Here is a 19,478-nt window from a genome sequence, read left to right on the forward strand (position 1 = left end):
CTCTGCCTCTAGGTGAACCTGTATCTGCCTTGAGCAGGGAGATAATGCGGTGGCTGTTGTTTTGCTGCTGCCAGTCCCTGGAGAGACCGTTTCCATGAAGTCTAAGCTCGGGGGAAAAAAAACCAAAACAACCGAAACGGGCAACGCTATGTAGCTCATGACTGGGAAATCAAAATTTCTCCCTAAATGAGGCTTTCTGATAGGAAGAGGCTGGCAGAGGCGTCCCTATAATAAAGCGTGCGAGGAAAGTAGTTTGCCGGGCGGGAGGAGAGCTGCCTGGCTGGCTGTCAGAGGGGGCGGATCCTGCGCACGGGCGGGCAGCGCCGAGTCGGAGCGGCCGCGGCAGCCGCGGGGCTATTTCAGGAGCCGGGCGGAGGCGGCGGCTGGAGCCGGGGCAGTGATGGGGTTAGCGGCGCCGGTGGGCTGAGCGGGGGGCTTGCAAGCGGAGGTGAAGGCAGCCGGGAAAGCACGCCTTTGCCTCGGATTGAGGGGGAAAAGGTCGGGTTTTTGGGCTGCATCACAACTTGAGCAGCATCAAGCTGAGCTAGGCGGAGAGGGTAGAAGAAGGAGGAGAAGGAGGAGGAGGAGGAGGAGACGGCTGCCACCGGGGGATTTGGGCTCGATTTATTGAAACAAATCAGTGTTCGGGAGAGAGCGGCGAGGAGGAGGAGGTGGAGGAGGAGGAGAAGGTGGGGGTGGGGGGGCAGGAAGAGGGGAATCGAGAAAGAAAAGTGTGAGGGCTGTGGCTGGGAGAAACAGAAGTGATGAGAGAGCGAGCAGGGAGGCTGGAGGAGGCTGCCCGTCCTGTCGCCGCGCCCCTCGGGGACCGCCGCTCCTGCCGCCGCCGGGCGCCCCCGCGGCCGCGGCTGCCGCCCCGCCGCCCCCGGCCCGCGCCATGGAGGCGCTGAACGGCCCCGGACCGGGGCCCGGCGACTCGCTGCGGCCGCCGCCGCCTTCGCCCGGCCACCACCACCCGCACGCCGAGAAGAAGCGGCTGCACCGCGCCCCGTCGCCTGCCAGACCCTTCCTCAAGGACCTGCACGCCCGCGCCGCCGCCAAGCCTCCGCCCGCGCCCCCCAAGTCCCCCGGCCTCCCCGCCCGGGCGCCCTCGTCGCCGCACCCGGGCGTCCACCAGCCCTCCGCGGGGCTCCTGGCGGCGCCGGGCCGCCTCTCCCGCCGCCCCGCCGCCCCGGGGGGCAAGGCGGCCGCCGCCGCCGTCACCGCCGTCGGCAGGGCGGGCGCCAAGGCCGCCCCCTGCGCCAAGCGGGCAGCCCGCGGTCCGGAGCCGGGTCCCGGCGGCCGGGGCGCGGGGCGGCAGCCCGGCGGGGAGGCGGCCCCGCCGCCCGGCAAGGGCAGGAAGGCGAAGCGGGGAGCCGCGGCGGGCAGCGGCCATGCGGCGGCGGCGCTGGCCCGCGTCGGCCACACGGACAGCAGCTCCGACCTCTCCGACTGCCCCTCCGAGCCGCTCTCCGACGAGCAGCGCCTGGCCCCGGCCGCCAGCAGTGACGCCGAGTCCGGCACCGGCTCCAGCGACCGGGAGCGAGAGCCGCCCGCCGCTCATCCCGCCGCTCATCCCGCCGCCGAGCAGCCCCGCGCCGGCCACGGCTCCGGCCCCGGCCCTGGCCCCGGGCGCGGAGCTCCGGCGGCCCTCGGCTCCCGCGGGGATGCGCTACCTGCGGCCACGGGCGGGGGGAGAGCCCCGAGCCGCGGGGAGCCGCCGCCGGCAGCCCCGGAGGAGCTGCAGCGGGAGGTGGAGGAGCTGCGCTCGGAGAACGAGTACCTCAAGGTGAGCATCGCCCTCGGCGGGCAAGGGAAGGGAAGGGCAGGGCAGGAGGAGCAGCGGTAGAAACGTGGCCCCCTCCTGCCCGGGAATGTGGGGACCGCGCTTGGAAGTGGGGAAGAATATTCACGCTGCCTGGAGTCACTTCCCATGGGACCCCCGCCCACCCCCCCCGCTGGGCCAAATGTCAAATTTACCCGCAGGAGGGAAATAGGGGCAGGGAGAGCCAGCCGGGCGCGTCGGCCCCCTCCTCCCCCGCCCCCACGAAGCGGGACCGCGGCGCGGCTTAAGGACAGTTAAGGGACTTAAGCGTGTGATCGCGGCTCCCTGCAAACCCCGATTTGTGGGCGCTGGATGAACGTCAGTCCGATGCAACATGTACCGTGGCAATGTTGCGTTTGGTTGACGGGGTGGTAGCTCAGCAAACACCGACTCTTTCTAAAGGACCGCAAACACTCTACTGGTTAGCAGAACTTTGCTTTCCAGGAACTGTTTTCCTCAGTATCATCCTTTAGGAAAAGCCAAAGGAACAGGTTCCCTCATTTGAAGTGGAAATGCTGACAGCATTATGTGCTCTGATTATTGTGTTACTTTATCACTGGAAAGTGAAGCCACTTGCTGTGAAGTACTAATAGAACAACAAGAGCAGCAAGAAAAAAGTGTCATTGCATCCTTGTACAGGTAGAAAAGTACATCAGTAGGAATCCTTAGAGAAACAGGAAAGCTAAATTCAGGCGAGCTCTGAGCTGGGTTGACCTGTGGGAACCTTTAGTTGGACTTGTACTTACAATCTGATCTTTTGGCAGAGCAAAGAAGCTACATCCATAAAGATCTATAAATAAGATAAACTGAGATAATCCCGTAACCACAGCCACTGTTTGACTCTGCCTCTGGTGAAAACAATCTTTGTTCCGTGATATTTGGAACTCCTTGTTGTCAAGCAAAATAACCATGGAAATCCATGGAAATCTAGGATTCTTACTCAAATAAGAACTGCAGTTTTGTGTCTAACCTTGGGAAACAAGAGTGATAAAGATACAGGCTAGGCTTGTTAAGGGGTTTTGGCTGAGGTACACGAAACAATATTCAGCATAGCAAAAGGGTAACAGCAGGGTGCTACAAGGTTCTTTGCCAGGTTTGGTGCTGCTTAGTGAACTGGAAAAAGGAACGAGCAATGATACAGCAAAATTTTCAGATGACATTAAGTTTTTGTAGCTGAAGTCAAGTCCAGCAAAGATCAGACAGAACTTAATCATAAAGTTAACCCCTGAGGAACATGTGAAAAATGAAGGCAGAGGATGGTAAATAAATCTTAATATTCAGAATCTTAATTACTTGCAGGGAATAAGTATGCACTTTTCTGTTTAAGTGTGTTATGTTAACTCAGGAGCATCATGAGAGAAGGAGAAATGAAAATCTGCAAAAATTGTTAGATTACAGTGGGAACTGAACAGAGACTAACTAAGAAAGTCTGGCAATATTTTATAGAACTGTAGCTGTTACACAGGTCGGTGAGTGTACCTGAAATACTGTGGGCACTGCTGGTCATCTAGAAAAGGATAATACAAAACCACACGAATAAAAGTTATTGGCTTGTAGTGAAGCTTTTATAGCACTCATTGAGATGGGAAACTCGAGTGTGGTTGGGAAATGTAATAGTCTATAAAAAGATGAGCAGCACAGAGAACCTTTATCACAAGCTTCTGTTTTATTTGACAGCCTAGAAGTAAGAGGAGATGTAGTGAAATCAGAATTGATAATGGGAATTGCTTAAGGAGTAGCTAACTGGCACTGGCATTAGAAGTGATGAAGTCCAAGAGCATCCCTTTGCATTACAGGATTTGAACAAGTATATGAGTATTATATACTTAAACCCATTACAAAGTGTGTGTCAAGCTCTCTTTCTTTATACTGAAAGTGATTTTTAACTGTGGGAAACTGGGGGGGGGAGGGAAGTGTTCTTGAATTGTCAAGGACAGACCCTTGTTTGTGTGTCCCCCCTGTGATCATGCGACCTAGTTGACAATGGCAAGTCTTAGGTGAAGAACTTTATTCTGCTTCATTCCAAAATTTTCACCCCTTGCAACAAGGTCTTCAGATCTTTTACCTTGATGTCTTCATCATCTACAGCACTTGTTTCTTCTTCTTCCACTTTTTTTGATTCAGATTGTTACTTTATCATGTTAAAAGTATTTCTGAGTCTGGTAGGATAATACAGACTGGTTTCTCTGGTGGGCATGTCCTGGGGCCTGGAAAGTCATGAGCTAGCACCATTGCCTCTTCTGAGGGAAATGAGTACATTGTCTGCTTTGCTGGGCCGCCTTGGGGTGTGAGGTCTTGGTTCTGGTCCTCTCTCAAAATGGCTGGAAACAGCCCAGTGGTGCAAAAATTATCAGGAGAATTCCCAAACCTCATTTGCCTTTCCTAGGAAAATCTCTAAAAAAGTCTACAAATTAAAACCACATCACTGTCTGTTTACTTGTGGGTTTGTTCCATGTGTTTTTTACCATGCAGTTCTCTTGGTTGGCATTGGAGTGAGCTGTGTTTCTCCAGAGGGGGCTAAGGGATAACAGGGATGCTGTCAACTGTAAATAGACAAATGATTAGATAAATCCCAGAAGAAACTGTTAATTTCCTGAGCATGGCCATAAGCCAAATTTTGTGGTTTTCACTCCTCCTTATCCCTCCCTGCAGCTGGAGTACAGCCCTAAGTGCACATAAATAAAGTCTTTTTCGTGGAATTTTAACTTTCACGTTGGAAGGTCTTTCATGTATCTTTCAGGTGTCTGTAACACAGGTTATAGAAGATACACACGTAGTGCTAAAGATTACTAGAGATTAAAGGGTTATCAGAAAGAAAAAAACAAAACAAACCCAATCATTTGTTTTTGTTTCTGCACACTAAGTACTAGAAAGTCTCCCAGAATGCAGAGCAAGCTGCTGCTTCTGCAAACATCTCAGACTTCTTATACCATGAGCCAGATTTTAACTTGGTATCAAGTTTCCACCTTATGTATTTCCAGGACTTTACCCTGGATAAAAATTTGGCTCTAGCCATAGCTAACTAGCTGCAAAGCTAAGCCTGTAGGTGAAGTGCATGAGGAGATGTGTTTACATTGATAAGCCTCTCTTCTACTACCTCTGTGAAATTTCACCACTGATTTCAGTTTCATGTATTCCTTGCATGACCTTATTTCAGCTACCTGTGGGGGAAGACTGTAATACTTCAGCAGCATTTTAAAATATATCACTTAGTTGTTGATGTCTAAAAAGAGAACATTTGTCATGGTGCCTGACTCTGCAGGAGCAAGGAAATCCTTGGTAACTGCTGGTAGTAGATAAAGTTTTAGTTATTGCTCATCAGTCCTGTTAGTAGTAGCAAAACACTGCCCACACAAGTGGTTGATTTTTAAGTTTCCTTTAAAGTGTCCAGCACATGGAGAAGTGTCATTCACCATGCAAGTCCTTGGGAAACTTGGAAAGAAACCCTTTGTGGTGTAGAGCCCTCTGAAGGATGAGGAATCTTAAGGAAAGGGGCCCAAATTTTAGCAATTAGAGATGTTTTTTATTTGTCTCAGCCCAACTTTAGTTTAGACTGTGTTAATTAAATAAATGTGCAGAAACAGCAGCGGTGTTTTAGTCGCAACACACGCCCCTTTTCTCTTTGCACCCTTCGTGGCCATAATGTGAAAGCTGCCTCCTACACGAGGCGTGACACTTCCTACAGCCCTTAAAATAAACCTGGTGCTTGCCGTGCTTTTCTGTACCTGCCCTTCTCTTTGTGCCTGTGTTGCTACAAGTTCAATAGGCTGGAAATGCTGCTGCAGTGTGGATTAGCACAGGCAATATACTATCTTGGATTTATTAGATGACTGTCTTTTTTGTCTTGCTTTGTCTTTTTTTCTTTCTGTATTCATTTGTAACTGTGGCATATTCTGGATAGAGATTGACTAAGGGACCACTGCAGGCCCTGTATTCCACTCTGATGCATCTAAACTATGTTCATTTTTGTTTAAAATCACAATGTTCATCATATGAGGTTACATTGTATTTCTTTACTCACTTGAAACTGTAGCTCTTTGAGTTGCAGCCTTGCGCTGAACTCAGGGGGAGTAATTCCGCCACTTCTCTTATTAACCTGCGGGGATTGATTTGTGGATGTCAAAGGGTTTTGCAGAGCAAAAATGATGCGCAGTGACGGCACCAGTTTTTTCCCGTTTAGTGAGGGTCACCAGGGTGAGCAGGATAAAGCCCATCGCGCATCTCCGCTTGACGTGCTGCTCTTCCCACCTGGAGAGTGGCGGCCCGGAGCGAATGGAAGGTGACAGCCCTGCCCGGGGCACGAACCCCAGGCGGCTGGGCTCAGCCGGAGGGACGGTCAGCTGCCCTGGAGGATGTCACTTTGGGGGAAGAATAGCGAGGCCGTGTGCCTCGCTAGCTCCAGCTGAGTCCTGGCAGCCCCCACCCTGCCTGGAGGGGGTGAGCTCTGCGATGCACCGAGCAATAGTCTGCCTCGGTGGCCGTCAATAAATGCTATCGATGTTGCCATTGATGAGTGCTCCAGCAGCTTCAGCAGCCCCAGTGAGGCATATGTGTGGAAACAATACTCTAGCTAATGCCTGAATGAAGCAGAAAAGCTGCCAGATGCTGCTCTCGCATCCTGCAAAGTTAAACCAGCCCTGAAGTCAACAGGTGTTCACGGTCCTATGACTTTTCAGTTCACATCTTGGTTTGTGCACGAGCTTCAGACCCCGTTGGATTGGTGCATGACTCGTAAAGTAGTCTGATTTGAGAGCTAAATAATAACATCAGGGGCCCAGGGACTTTGGGTTCATTAACATATTTTGCAAGAGGCAAAAATTATGGTTGTTTCTTTCTTCCCAATCAAAGCCTTTCAGAACATATTTATCCCTGCTGCAGTTCTGCTGTGAAGTGCTGTGGGGGATGTGTATATTCCTTAGCAGCAGCAGAAGCAGCATCTCCTACATATAGACACTTTGAGATATTTAAAACATGAAAACAGAGATTATGTAAAATCACAGTTCATGAATCTTAGATTTATCAAGGATTTTCTGGAAGCTCTGGATTTGCCAGTGCAATAGCAGCTACCCCCTGTATTGCCACCCTTCCTCCCTTCCCCACTCTCCCCTCACTGGATTTAATTTATATTAAATAACACTCTACTTAGAAAATGGTACTGACAAAATCTATAAATATGACTTTTGGGTAATTTCTTATGTATTTTTTACATAGACAATTAAATTTCCTGATTCATTTGCATTTTCTTAAATACTATCCAATTTATTGATTTTGTGTGTTTTTGTCTTCCTAGTTTGCAGGTATTTTTAATGTAATATATCACTTCTGCATACTGATGTGTTTTAACTCACTGGAACCTAAAGACTTTGCCAGTGTGTATAACTGTATTCACAGAGTAATTAATTCAGTATTCATGTGTCTTTTATGCTGGTTTTTTGCATGTAATTTCTCCCTAATAATAATTTCCAATTTTCTTTGACTCATGATTGCATTCTACTATTCAGTGGCTCTGAGATAAGAGCTTTTTTATTTTAGGCAGTAATTCATCTCAGTGAAGGTAGATCAGCAGGCTGACCTAAATGCAAGGGATGAAGATGACCCTTCCTCTGTATTTATATGCAGTTTAGTGGTCTTGCTTTGGACTGCATTTAGTCTGGCCCCTGGAACAAAATGTCCCCATCATGCCTATGTTTTAAAGCTGTCCAGAGGACTCAAGTAATGGAGTGCATTTGAGGCTTGGAGTGCATCTTGATGCACCTACAGAGTATAGGTCTCTGTTTCATTCCAGAAAGAATCTGTTTCTTGCCTGCTGTGTGGATAGAATGAGTGTGCAGTTGGTGGAGATTATTGGAAAATTCATTTTCAAACTTGGTTACAGATCATAACCAGACTGGCTGGGTGGACAGAGCCCATAAGTTATGCAAGTATTCCTGGTCATTTCAGTGGGAATGACTCAGATGAGTATGGGTTACTCAGTGTAATAGCTGCATGGCCTGACCTTTTCTCTCTCTTTCTCACTCTCTCTCTCTTTTTTTTTAAGAACCATAAACAAGGCATATTCCTATAATTTGTTCTTAATTATACTTTATTGTAATTAAATCAATAATAAACAAGCATGACATCAGTAAAGGTATTAATGAGATAATGGCTTCTCTTCTGACAGGCAAGTGTTTAATTTGCACAGTACAGGCAGAAAATGACCTATCAGTATGTATTTGGGCTACACAGTGATGGGACTTGCACACAAGGCTTTCCCCTTCCCAGCCAGTTCACACTGGCTTGGCACACTGACAGGCAAACAGGGAATCCTGGTTCTGTTGCTTTTGCACTGCGGTCTCAGGGGCTCCTGCAAACAGAGAGGCTGTTTGCATTGTTTGCATGTGGCCCTGTGTCCATCAGCCACCCTGTGACCCTCAGATGGGGGGTTCCTATTAGACCCCAAAGAGCTGGCCTTTAGGAACTCATTTGGGCCGAGGGAAACCGTAAGCTGAAAGGCTCAGGATCTGGTGCAACTTGGATTTCTACTGCAAGTTTGGAAAGAGCTGCCAGTTAGAAAACAGACTTCCATTCATTTTTTCTGATGACCAGAGTGACATGGGGAAAGAAAAGCAGTTTAGCTTTTCCTAAACAATATTCCTTCTTGCAGGACTCTCTGCCTCATGCTTTTCTTACTGAAAGTAATAGCATAATTACCATTAAATTAAAAGGGATCGAGAGGAGGCTTTCATCCCCTTCAGGAATGCAGAGCAAAGTGAAGCTTCTGATGCCAGCACTTCACCTCCCAGTTTCAATTGCCACTTTGGAGTGCTGGAGCAGGTCCTCCCTGTTTAAGGAAAGGAGCAGCTCTCCATTTGTAGATGAACAAAGAAGGATGGCTGCCTTCTTGCCTGTTTGTTTTAATTACTTTTAAGTGCCTATTCTGATCTCTTTCTTCAGTTTTACAATATTAAAGTCTACAGTATGAAGCTCAATACTTCCTGAGAGAATGAGCTTTAATTCTAACTCACAATAATAAGAGTAGTAAGAACAATAGATTTTAATAAAGTCAAGGGTTTGGCTTATCTGTTATTTCCATCTGCCTTGCAGCCAGAGCATCCCTTTTTTGCAAACCACCACACTGAGAAGTTTGGCTTTGCTGCATTTACTTTTGATTTCACAAATGATTGACATGTTTTCCTTCAAAGCAGTAGTTTGCTAGTTTAGTAAGTAGGACCATCATAGTTTCAGTTGTAATTTCCCCTTCCATGGGTCTTTAACTTAGCTTCCTTAATTTTCTGTGCATGGATCACTTTAGAGGGGGAGTTAAAGCTGTCCTGATTTTCCAGGTGCAATTGTAACTTTTCTGACTTTGGATCTGTTACCATACAGTTTCAGTGTCCAGAGCAGAATCACAAGTACCTGCCAAGGAGAATAAACTCCTTGTTAAGAAATGAAATCATCTACACCCTTGTCACTGGCCTTGTGGCCTGTATTGAAAGCAAGATTGTGTCTTTATTGTAACCAAAGTTAAACTTTCATGGTGTAGTTAAAGGTTATCCCAGTATCTATAATTGTGCACTGACTGACATACAAAATCTGAGCCAGATTTTCCAGAGATGACATGTTCCTCTCTATATATTTATTATATAATAGTAGGACTTCATGTTGCTATTCAAAAAGATTTAATCTGTCTGATTTAATCTGCTTCTTGTCCTCTCTGGGCTGGACAGACTACATAGGTTCAAGCCCCAAGCACTGCAACGATACAGCAGAATATGGGCTGGTGCTGCATGCAGCCTGTACAGTGAGGTTTCTGCTCCTTATACAGTGAAAACTGTTTGTGGCCTCATGTTGCCTTGTTTTAAGGCTCATCCGAAGGGTGCTGTATCTCTAAATACAAGAAGTCAGGGTACAGTTTGATTTCTATGTGAAAATTTTGGGAGTAGAAAAGAAATTAATTGTGGAAAAGAAACTGTGTTAGTCAAAAAATATCAGAGAGAACTGTGTGGGATTTTAAAGTACAGCCTCCTTCATTGTATCCTAAATTTTAATTTATCTCTGAAATTACACTAGAGAAAAACAAACTTGGTATTTATAACCAAAACCAGAGGCAAGCATAGCGCAAAAAAAAAAAAAAACAAACCAAAACCAAAACACCCCAAAAAAACAAAATAGAAATACAACCAACCAACCAACCAAAATAAAACACCCCAACACTGACTTGCAAAGTCATAGTTGTGCTGGTAAGAGAGAGTGAGAAAACTTTGGTTTACCAGGATATTAAAGACAGTCCTATCTCCTAAAACATAACTCATGCCAATGCTTGCAACTCTTTGAGGAACTTCTTTGTTGTGAGAAAAGAGATTGGATTGAAGTCTCCAACAGAGACAGAGTGACTTTTCAGCTGGGAGAACTCCCATGCCCACAGATGGGATTTGGAAATATTCAGTTTCAATGGGATGAGTGTTTCAGGGATTTGGTTGTTTAAAATTATGTGAAGTTCACTTTCCAAATTTGGTTGCAATAAATGCTTTAAAATCAAATTTTGTTTATTATTTGTCTTTAGAAACCAACGAAATTTACTACCAACAAAACCTGATAAAGAGAAGAAGGAAGTTTAAGAGATGAGCAATGACATTATAATTGCAGGCTACTTTATACACGAAAGCCATTGCTTAGTTCTTAAATGTAAATAGCAGATTATAAACCAGATCCCATTAATTTGTTGATGACAGTTGTTTTTCTTTATTGTGGATTTGTTTTTCAAAATTTTAATTTACAACCTAATTACTAATCTAATATTAGCATTCTGAAGATGACATTAAAATTTAATTGAACTTAAATCTATTTGAGGTGAATTCAATACCTGAGTCTGCAGACAACCCTTAAGAAATAACTCTGGTCCTGTTCATTCCATAGGGCTGTGTTAGCTCTGACTGGTAAAGACTCTACTTTTGGTATGAGTACCTTAGCCAAAATACCTCAATAATAAGCTGATAATGCACAAGTGTACTCCTTTTCTTAGGTTCAAAAGCCACTGCTACTCTCTAATCAGTTCCTGAAACCTTGACATTTTCTTCTGCATCTCCTATCTTTACTGGGTAAACTTTTACTTCACCTCTTGAAAGTGTCTATAAATGTGAAGCGTAGTGATAAGTGTGTATGCAGAAAAGAAAAGCAGGTCTCGTTCCCACTCCAATCAAGTATGCATTGCTATGTTTTTCTTTTTAAAAATATACATCATGTATCAAAACTTCACCCGTGCCTCGGCTGTAAACTGGCCAGAGTATTTGGCTGTGTCCTGAGGAGGAGTAGATAGAGCCTGAACCCTAAATTGTTTTGAAATAATCCTGCTGGGTTTGGTCTGCAGAGCTCATTTGCTTTGTTGAAGTCAGCTGTTTGTGCTTAATTAATGTATTTGGAACTTGTGAGGATGTTATTGCTGTAAGGGTAACCTCGATGACTGTGCTCACACTACTCCTTTTCAGACAGTGTATGGTGTGAGCTTGATCCAGCTCACTGGGGAGTAACCCTTGAGTTTATCCATCCACACAAATGTCCTGATCCTGCCCCTGTCCCAGAGAGGCTGTGGCACTGAATGCTCCTGCAGCAGAAATCTGAACATGTTGAGAATGTACAGTGACAGAGTGGGCTTGTGAGAAAACTCCTCTGTCCTTTCAGAGCATCTAGGGAGAACGGTGTAGGGTCCTGAGTGGGCTGTGCTGGTGGAGCAAAGCCTCACTGGTGAGCCCAGAGCTGTAATTTTGGAAATAACAGGCCTTGTGTGTACCCAAAATTTACGCTGGCTCAACTAATTGAAATGAAACCATGGCTGTATTTGTACACGGATGGGATTTTGGTAAGGATAACGCTGTAATTCTAACATAACTGACAAGGCTAAAGAACCCATCTACCCATCTTCCTTTGGTCAGGAATGTGGCAGGAACAAGATCTGCCCTGCATTTGTTATCAAAGCTCCAATGAAGCAAGATTGATATGTCAGTCTGGTTATGGCATGGGAAGGGGGAATGGTTGAGAGGACTGCCAGGAGAGTATGGGCAGATGTGTTCTTGCAGGGACTGGACAGGAATGGTTCTGCCAGGGGCAGGGGGGACTTTGTCAAGGGTACTGACATCATAGCAGCGCCCTCTCCACCTGAGACAAGTGTGAAATATTCTCTGGCCACCTTTGGAATTTCAAGTGTGAAATAATCTCCAGCCATCCTTGATATTTCAAGAGTGATTTACAGATCTGAAGTGGGGTCACAGTGTAACCAGCCCCAGTACAAGTTCTCCTGGAATCTTATTTAAGCAAAGTTTTTCCACAGAAAATTTGATCTTTGCAATGTCGAATGCAATTTTAAAGAAACCAATTTAAAAATTAATAGTTAATTTCAAATATTCTCCTCCTGCCTATTTTTTTTCTTCTCAATTTTGTTCAGTTTGTAGAATCATTTTTTTTTCTCATGCAGTAGTTTAATACTTTGTTCTCCTCTGCCTGGAAGACCTTTACAACAGTTCTAGCTTTGGAGCTTCAGTCACGCAGATTTTAAACAAATGGCAATGATAGAGCTTATCCTGTTCAGCTGTAAATCTTTAATCTGACTTTAGAGAGCAAGTGCTACACACAGTACAACGTGGAACTGGGGCAGTTCATGATGCCCAGAAAAGAACCAGCAGGTTATTCCCACAGGCACAGGTTTTGTTTTGTTCCTGTGGTCCTGTTATTGAGATGTGAGTGCACACAACAAAACCCCACTTTCTCCTGCACACAATCCACATGTCGTTAAGCCACTGCACAGTGTTAGGCTCAGATGGGACAGCATTTCCATATGGAGCATTTCAGTATTTCATGTAAGAGACTCTTCTTTTCCTTAAAATTTCATTTTTAGGAGGTGTTGATTGTTAAAAAGGCACACCATTCAGAGATGTTGAAGTGCTTGGTTAGGTAGGTTTACTGTAGTCCAAGTAAAGCAAGGAATCAGTTCAAATGTTGGTAAAGTATTGTGCAGTTTTAATTTTGACTTGAGATGGTAAAATGAAGGTTATCGGTTTCAGGAGACAAGAGCATCTGGTTTGTTTTTAATTATCAAAGCAGTTGAAAGAAATATGACAAGTATTCATTAATTTAGTTCAGCATAATTACTCAGTGCTGGGTTAAAACTTCTGTTCCTGTGGCTTCTGGAGCTGCGTGTTGCAATCTGTATCATTTCATTAATGCGGTATCCTAGCGAGCATGTTTCCTATTTTGCTCCCATGGGTGAGATTTAGAGGTATGATGGAGCACTGTTTTGACTTCTCACAGGATGAGCTGGATGAACTTCGGGCTGAAATGGAAGAAATGCGTGACAGCTATTTAGAGGAAGATGTTTACCAGCTGCAGGAGCTCCGGCGAGAGCTGGACCGGGCGAACAAGAATTGCCGCATTCTGCAATATCGTCTCAGGAAAGCAGAACAGAAAAGCTTGAAAGTTGCACAAACAGGCCATGTGGATGGAGAGCTCATTAGGAGCCTGGAACAAGATTTAAAGGTGGGTTGTGAGATTCATATCCACAGCAAAAGAGAGCAGACTGTGATGTGGCTCTCTGCAATGGAAGTGAGGGTGACACATGAAACAAGCAGTAGTTCTCCAAACGTCACAACCAATTTCCTTTTGCTGTGGTGGAGAGCAAATATTCAGCTCATAGCCATAAGAAGATGTGTCAGTGAGTAAAAAAACATGTGTTCAGATTCAAAATGAAAGAAATACAGTCAAGTTACATTTCTGCATTTGAAAGATTTAAAGGGTCTTGATTTACTGGTTTTACTGAAAACCTTAGCTTTGCAAAACTGTGTAAACAAAACCTGATATGCCTTTTCCAGTTCATGCTGTTTCCTTCCTTTTCACTTCTTGCTTATGCAAAGTAACTGGAAAAAAAATAGTCTGAGTTGCATTTCTTGGTGTCTAGTGGGTTACTTGTAACAGGAACAGAGTGTTAAAATATTTTTGCAGGGCAGATAGAGAATCAAAATGCTCATTCCCTACAAACACAAATACCTGTCAAAATTATATTTATACTGAAACAGTTTTTGTATCTTTCAGAAATGCTTCCATCAAGACCAAGTAAAGCTTTATGTAGACATGATGTTTATCTAGCTTTACTCATCTTTCTTCATATTGCTATCTTGTAGCTGTTTTTAAAAATCTTCTGTAGAGAGGACTGCTTGTAACTAGAATTATTAAAAATATTGTACTTATAAATGCAAAACATAAAACCTTCTGAAACCAGAATGATTTGTTGTCAGCAGTGGAAATGAGAGTAACATATCAAGTCATCAAACCCTTAAAAATGTCAGATCTAATTTTTTCTTTTATGATGGAAACTGAATTATAACCTTATAACAATAGCAATGATACATTACTCAGTAAAAATCTTGTACCTAGATTTCAATGAAAGAGATATTGAGTGTTTTTATTACTGACTTCTTGTAATTCCATAATTCCTTGTGTTGTATGATGTATCACCTTAACAAATGTTTTTGGAGTAAATATCTCTTCTTGTTAGGCTGGACTCGGAAAACCTAAGCTAGCATATATTTCTGTGCTTTCATATCACTGTTGCCTAGTTGTGATTGCTCCTAGAGCAGCAAGTTTGTGTGGCTGTGACTGCTTTGATCGATGGCCCGTCAGATTTACAGCACAATTCCTTGTCTTTGGCTTTGTCTGTGTGATGTGCTGGGGCTTTGATGGGCAGCTTTGGTGCCTGCTTGTTCCCTCCTGCTCTTCATGACATTGCCTTAGCATAATGTGGAGAGGGAGCTGGAGATGGGTAATCAAATATATTTTCATTCTGGATGCCTTTATTAGAAATGAATATTCATTTTGGTACTTGGAAGGCTTGGAGTGTTCCATCAACAGTGTCATAATTGAATTAAAAATCTCTTGGCTATCTCGGGCTGTGATATGCTTCTTACTGTAGGAGACACACTGTAGGAGACATATGTTGCTCCTCATGGATGATCCTCATGCATTTGTGCTCTTTTGACCAGGTAGCCAAAGATGTTTCTGTCAGACTGCACCATGAGCTGGAGAGTGTGGAGGAGAAACGAGTTAAAGCAGAAGATGAAAATGAAGTCCTTCGGCAGCAAATCATTGAGGTGGAAGTATCCAGGCAGACGCTGCAAAATGAGCTGGACAAGTTAAAAGAGGTAAGCAATTGTCAGAAAAGCCATGCAGAGCAGTGTTGCATGGGTTAGAATGGAAATTTGGCATGCAGGTGTCTTAGACTAATTCTTACATGAAGTGCTTGCTGATATTGCTTGTACAATTGCCCCAAAGGTCTCCTTTGTTATATGTCCCAGATACGTCATTGGTAATTTAGAATCAATAGAGATGTAGATGAGTGATGCTCCACTTTTTGTCTGGGGCTTCTCACAGGGCTTCTGTCCCATTTTAAACTCTCTCCTTAAGAACTCTCTTCCTGCTGGCACAAAACTCTCTCTGATTTGACTCCAGCTAGCTCTGGCTGTTCTTTACACAGACTGGGACTTCCACCTACTTGAAAGTCAAATGAAGTGTGCATGACTTGTCTCTGAGAGCAGGGTTCAGATAGGCAAGCCGCTGGTTTGGCTGGTACTCCTCAGTGGTGGTGGTGGTGGAGCCAACAGCATGAGCTGGGCAGCCGGAATGTGGTCTGTAATGTATAAATAACATTGCACTTCAGGCACAGAAATGCTGTCTCTTGAGAAAAGGGATCATTTTAACTGGTGCTGACACACAGTCATACTGGGTGAAGTGATGATCCTTGGAAGCAAGTGAGCTGAGGAGCAGGGGACTGTAAAGGGAAGCCAAATACTAAGCACAGCTCTTTGCTGGAGCCTACATCCCAATCTGCAGTGGTATTTCTGTTCCCTTAACAGTACAGCAGATTGGCAGTTCACAGCCCCTGCTCTGTTTTAAACCAGATTGAGATAGAGCATTTAAAAGTAATGAGGTAAGACATTTATCCTCTGAGCCCTGGTCAGATTTAGAGAGCTGGTGCAATTATGTGTTATTTTAATCTTTCCAACATTACTTGTGAGTCAACTGGCACAAAGCCTGGCTCAGTTTTATAAGGACAGCCCTTATTTAATTTCTCAGTGCGTTTGAGTTATGAGTAGTCCAGTGCAGGAGTTTTGGAGTGTTTGTTCCTAACAGAGCAGATCCTCAGCTGGTATACCTATCAGTGTTGCTTAGATTACTTGTGAACCTGATGTTTTAGCTATTCTTCTTTCTCGATGTTTTTGTGAATGCTAAGTGGACAAGATACCATGTTACAGGGTCTGCAGTCTCTGCTCTGTAAAAAAATGCCATCTCATAAACAGTACATTATTTATTGCTTGTTGTAGATTAACATGCAGGTCCACTGGGTACTGCTTGATAGTCTTGGGGTTCAAGCAGAAACTAAATTGTGGGGGAGAAGCGAGGGAAAAAATGGTCCAGCAGTGCTGAAGGCTCAAGCTAGCTCTAACCAGGCTGAATCTGCCTTGCTGGTTAGATTGCAGCAGCCTAGCTGTGATGGGAAGTGCTGCTAAGTCAGCTGTCTCTCTGCTGGATTGCAAGATGAGGTGAATGCACCCTTACTTTGTATGCATTCTTTGCCAGTAAGAGGCAAAAGCTGGAGGGAAGCTAGGGAAAGGGAGAGATAGCAGGTAGAATGATGGTATGTATTCATGCTGATCTGGAGATCAAGCAGGGCATAAGAGGGATCATGAGATGTAGTAGTAGTAGTAGTAGTAGTACTAGTAGTAGAGATAGTCTGGTTTTGCATGCCGTGAGTTGTGGTTTCTCTGGCAGTCATAATTTCACAAGGTCACTGGAGGTGAGAAGATGAGGTAGGAGTCCTTTGCAGGTCTCACAAGGACAGATGAGCCAAAAGCTGGAGAAACACAGCTACGCATGTGTCAGATTAGTGTGTTTGCAGTGTTGTTGACATTGCTAAAAAAAAAAATATTCTTCACTCAAGATGTGTTCAAATGACTGCCAGAAGTGGCACCTCCTTAGGAACATTTAATGTGTGCAAGGAATGTATTATAGGCATGCCAGTGGAGAGCTAGTGCTTTATAGATCAGGACAAAAGTGACCCCAAAGCTTCTTCCCAATCCACCCTGACTGCATCTTGTCTATCTAAGGGCTGACAGTTACAAGGAGCGTTTTCCTATCTGGTCCTGGAGCGTTGCCTGAGACCCAGTTAGACAGTATTCACCCTCTGATACAGCTTCCTGCAACCATATGCTCATTCTCTGCAATATCTTTGGCTATTCTCTATCCCTGGATCAACAGAAAGGCTTTCTCCCATCTATGTTCATATTTATTGCTTAATTCAGTGCTCGCTTCTGCTTTGGCGTGCCGTGCAATTCCCTCAGCTCCCATTTCTCACTGCAGTAGATGGCATATATGTTGATTAACTTTAATGTATTTTACATGCTGAAATACCTTTAGGAATTGTACATGTCTCTAAAAGCACTCTTTCTTTAAAGCCACCTTTGGTGTTTACCATAATCTTTTGAAGAATTTCTAACATTTATCATGTTTAGTGCTGTTTTTGTTTTGGTTTTTTGCACCAATACCTGTTTTGATCTCCTGTGATATTTTCAACAGGATTTCTTGGGTATATGGGCTTGTTCTATCTAAATAAAAATTTTATTTCCTTAAGAAAGAAGCCTTACAGTTTTAACTGGCACATTTTTTTGCCTCCTACTGACCATGTAATTTCAAGTTGTTTTATTAAGTACATATGAGAAAGATTTTCCTCTCTTGTCACTAGATAATATTTCTGTGTCTTACTGTGAAAATAATCCTTCACAGTCTTCTCCTCTCCCCTCCCCTCCCCTCCCTCTCCTCTCCTCTCCTCTCCTCTCCTCTCCTCTCCTCTCCTCTCCTCTCCTCTCCTCTCCTCTCCTCTCCTCTCCTCTCCTCTCCTCTCCTCTCCTCTCCTCTCCTCTCCTCTCCTCTCCTCTCCTCTCCTCTCCTCTCCTCTCCTCTCCTCTCCTCTCCTCTCCTCTCCTCTCCTCTCCTCTCCTCTCCTCTCCTCTCCTCTCCTCTCCTCTCCTCTCCTCTCCTCTCCTCTCCTCTCCTCTCCTCTCCTCTCCTCTCCTCTCCTCTCCTCTCCTCTCCTCTCCTCTCCTCTCCTCTCCTCTCCTCTCCTCTCCTCTCCTCTCCTCTCCTCTCCTCTCCTCTCCTCTCCTCTCCTCTCCTCTCCTCTCCTCTCCTCTCCTCTCCTCTCCTCTCCTCTCCTCTCCTCTCCTCTCCTCTCCTCTCCTCTCCTCTCCTCTCCTCTCCTCTCCTCTCCTCTCCTCTCCTCTCCTCTCCTCTCCTCTCCTCTCTTCTCCTCTCCCTGTGAATTGCTGCTAATGCCCTTCCCCCCCCAGTCCCAGGTGCTTCTGGATTCCCATTCTGTGACACATTTTCAGAAGCTTTTGCATAATCTGTCAAAACAGCATCTAGGCCCTTGTTCTGTTCTAGTATCTGCCAAATGCTCCCCATCAAAAAAATATTCTGATTTTCACTGATTGTATCATTAAGGAGCTCTCAGATAACTGGTGAGTCACTTGCAGGTTTTTAGGATGCCACCTCCTTCTTTCCTTTTGTCTTTCTCTTTTTTTTCATAACTGTGCTCCATCCCACCAGCCTTTTGCTGCATTTCCTGTGTTTTGAGCTAAGATATGAGTTGATAAGGATATTTAATGAATGCCTGTGAATTTTGTCCAATTCCAATGTCTTCCAGTTAGACATCATTCTTCTCTGAATGTCTTCATCAGTATCCTGGCATTCACTCTGCTTACTCATGCCTCTGTACTTCCTTTTTTGCTTTCAGTTCTCTTAGCCAAAAGATAATATAGTTCTTTCCTTTCCCATAATACTTCCTAAATTTTTCAGATTTTACTCGTTTATCACTGTTCATCGTCTGCTACTCTTGCCTGAAATACTGTCACTGATTCTTTTGAAGATGCTTCTTTCACTGGCTAATAATGTTTTCTCACTGAATGCTTTTTAACTTTACTGAAGGTAGCAAGGTTTTTTTTGTGTCAGTCTTCTCTATCTGCTGAAGCACTGTGGTTCATGGATTTTTTCCATGATTACACTCACCTACTTTTTCAGTTTTCATTTTTCAAATCTTCCCTTTCTGCCCTTTTTACTGTGAACATTTCAACTGGTTTTGCACCACCCTCTGATACCTTTTTCTGTGGCATTCTCCATCAGAGCTGCAGAGTTTTCCTACTGCTGTGAATGCTTCTTTGTAGCATATCCTGGGATGTTTGTGAGAACTGTCCCTTCTAGGAATTTGCTAGGATTTTCTGTGATTTAACAAAGCTGCTTCCTCTTTACAGCTTTGGAAGCAAAGGCAGCGTGCCCTCGCAGATTTGATAAGAACACATATCCCTGCCAAAGCTTGCTTGCTTTTTCCTCGTGTTGTCTGGGTTATTAACATTGCCATTTGAGTCAGCAGGCTGCCAGGACAGAAAAAAAATGACTCCATCACTAACAAATTACCTCAGCAACATCCCTGCAGCTGTCATTTCCCCCTTCCTAATATCCTAATGCACCTCATGAGAAATATCGATGTGTATTAAGAATTTTTCTCAATCAATCAACCAGAAAGCATTCAGAACACTTTTTTTCCCAAAGTTTCCTTTCCTTTGCAGCAGTGCAAAGCCCTTAC

The 19,478-nt window shown here is 44.6% G+C and overlaps 2 protein-coding genes across 9 annotated transcripts in view; both read left to right on the forward strand.

The window, feature by feature from the left end:
• Window positions 1-732: 732 nt before the first annotated feature.
• Window positions 733-1,790, forward strand: LOC311152882 (microtubule cross-linking factor 1-like; the record flags this gene model as incomplete). Its single annotated transcript, XM_084204309.1, is given in 2 exon segments — window positions 733-1,546; window positions 1,548-1,790. Coding segments are annotated over 2 exon segments (894 nt in total). The 5' UTR covers window positions 733-895.
• Window positions 1,507-19,478, forward strand: part of LOC311163506 (microtubule cross-linking factor 1-like) — a 102,195-nt gene continuing 84,223 nt past the window's right edge. For all 8 annotated transcript variants that reach the window (XM_084222405.1, XM_084222408.1, XM_084222406.1 and 5 more), the window contains exons 1-3: window positions 1,507-1,786; window positions 13,103-13,327; window positions 14,827-14,985. In XM_084222405.1, the coding sequence (XP_084078531.1) occupies window positions 13,130-13,327; window positions 14,827-14,985 (357 nt within the window). In that variant the 5' untranslated portion in view covers window positions 1,507-1,786; window positions 13,103-13,129. The remainder of the gene's footprint in view (window positions 1,787-13,102; window positions 13,328-14,826; window positions 14,986-19,478) is intronic.

Source organism: Fringilla coelebs, assembly GCF_963513975.1.
Source record: "Fringilla coelebs genome assembly, chromosome: 1".
In the NCBI taxonomy this organism is placed as follows: Eukaryota; Metazoa; Chordata; class Aves; order Passeriformes; family Fringillidae; genus Fringilla; species Fringilla coelebs.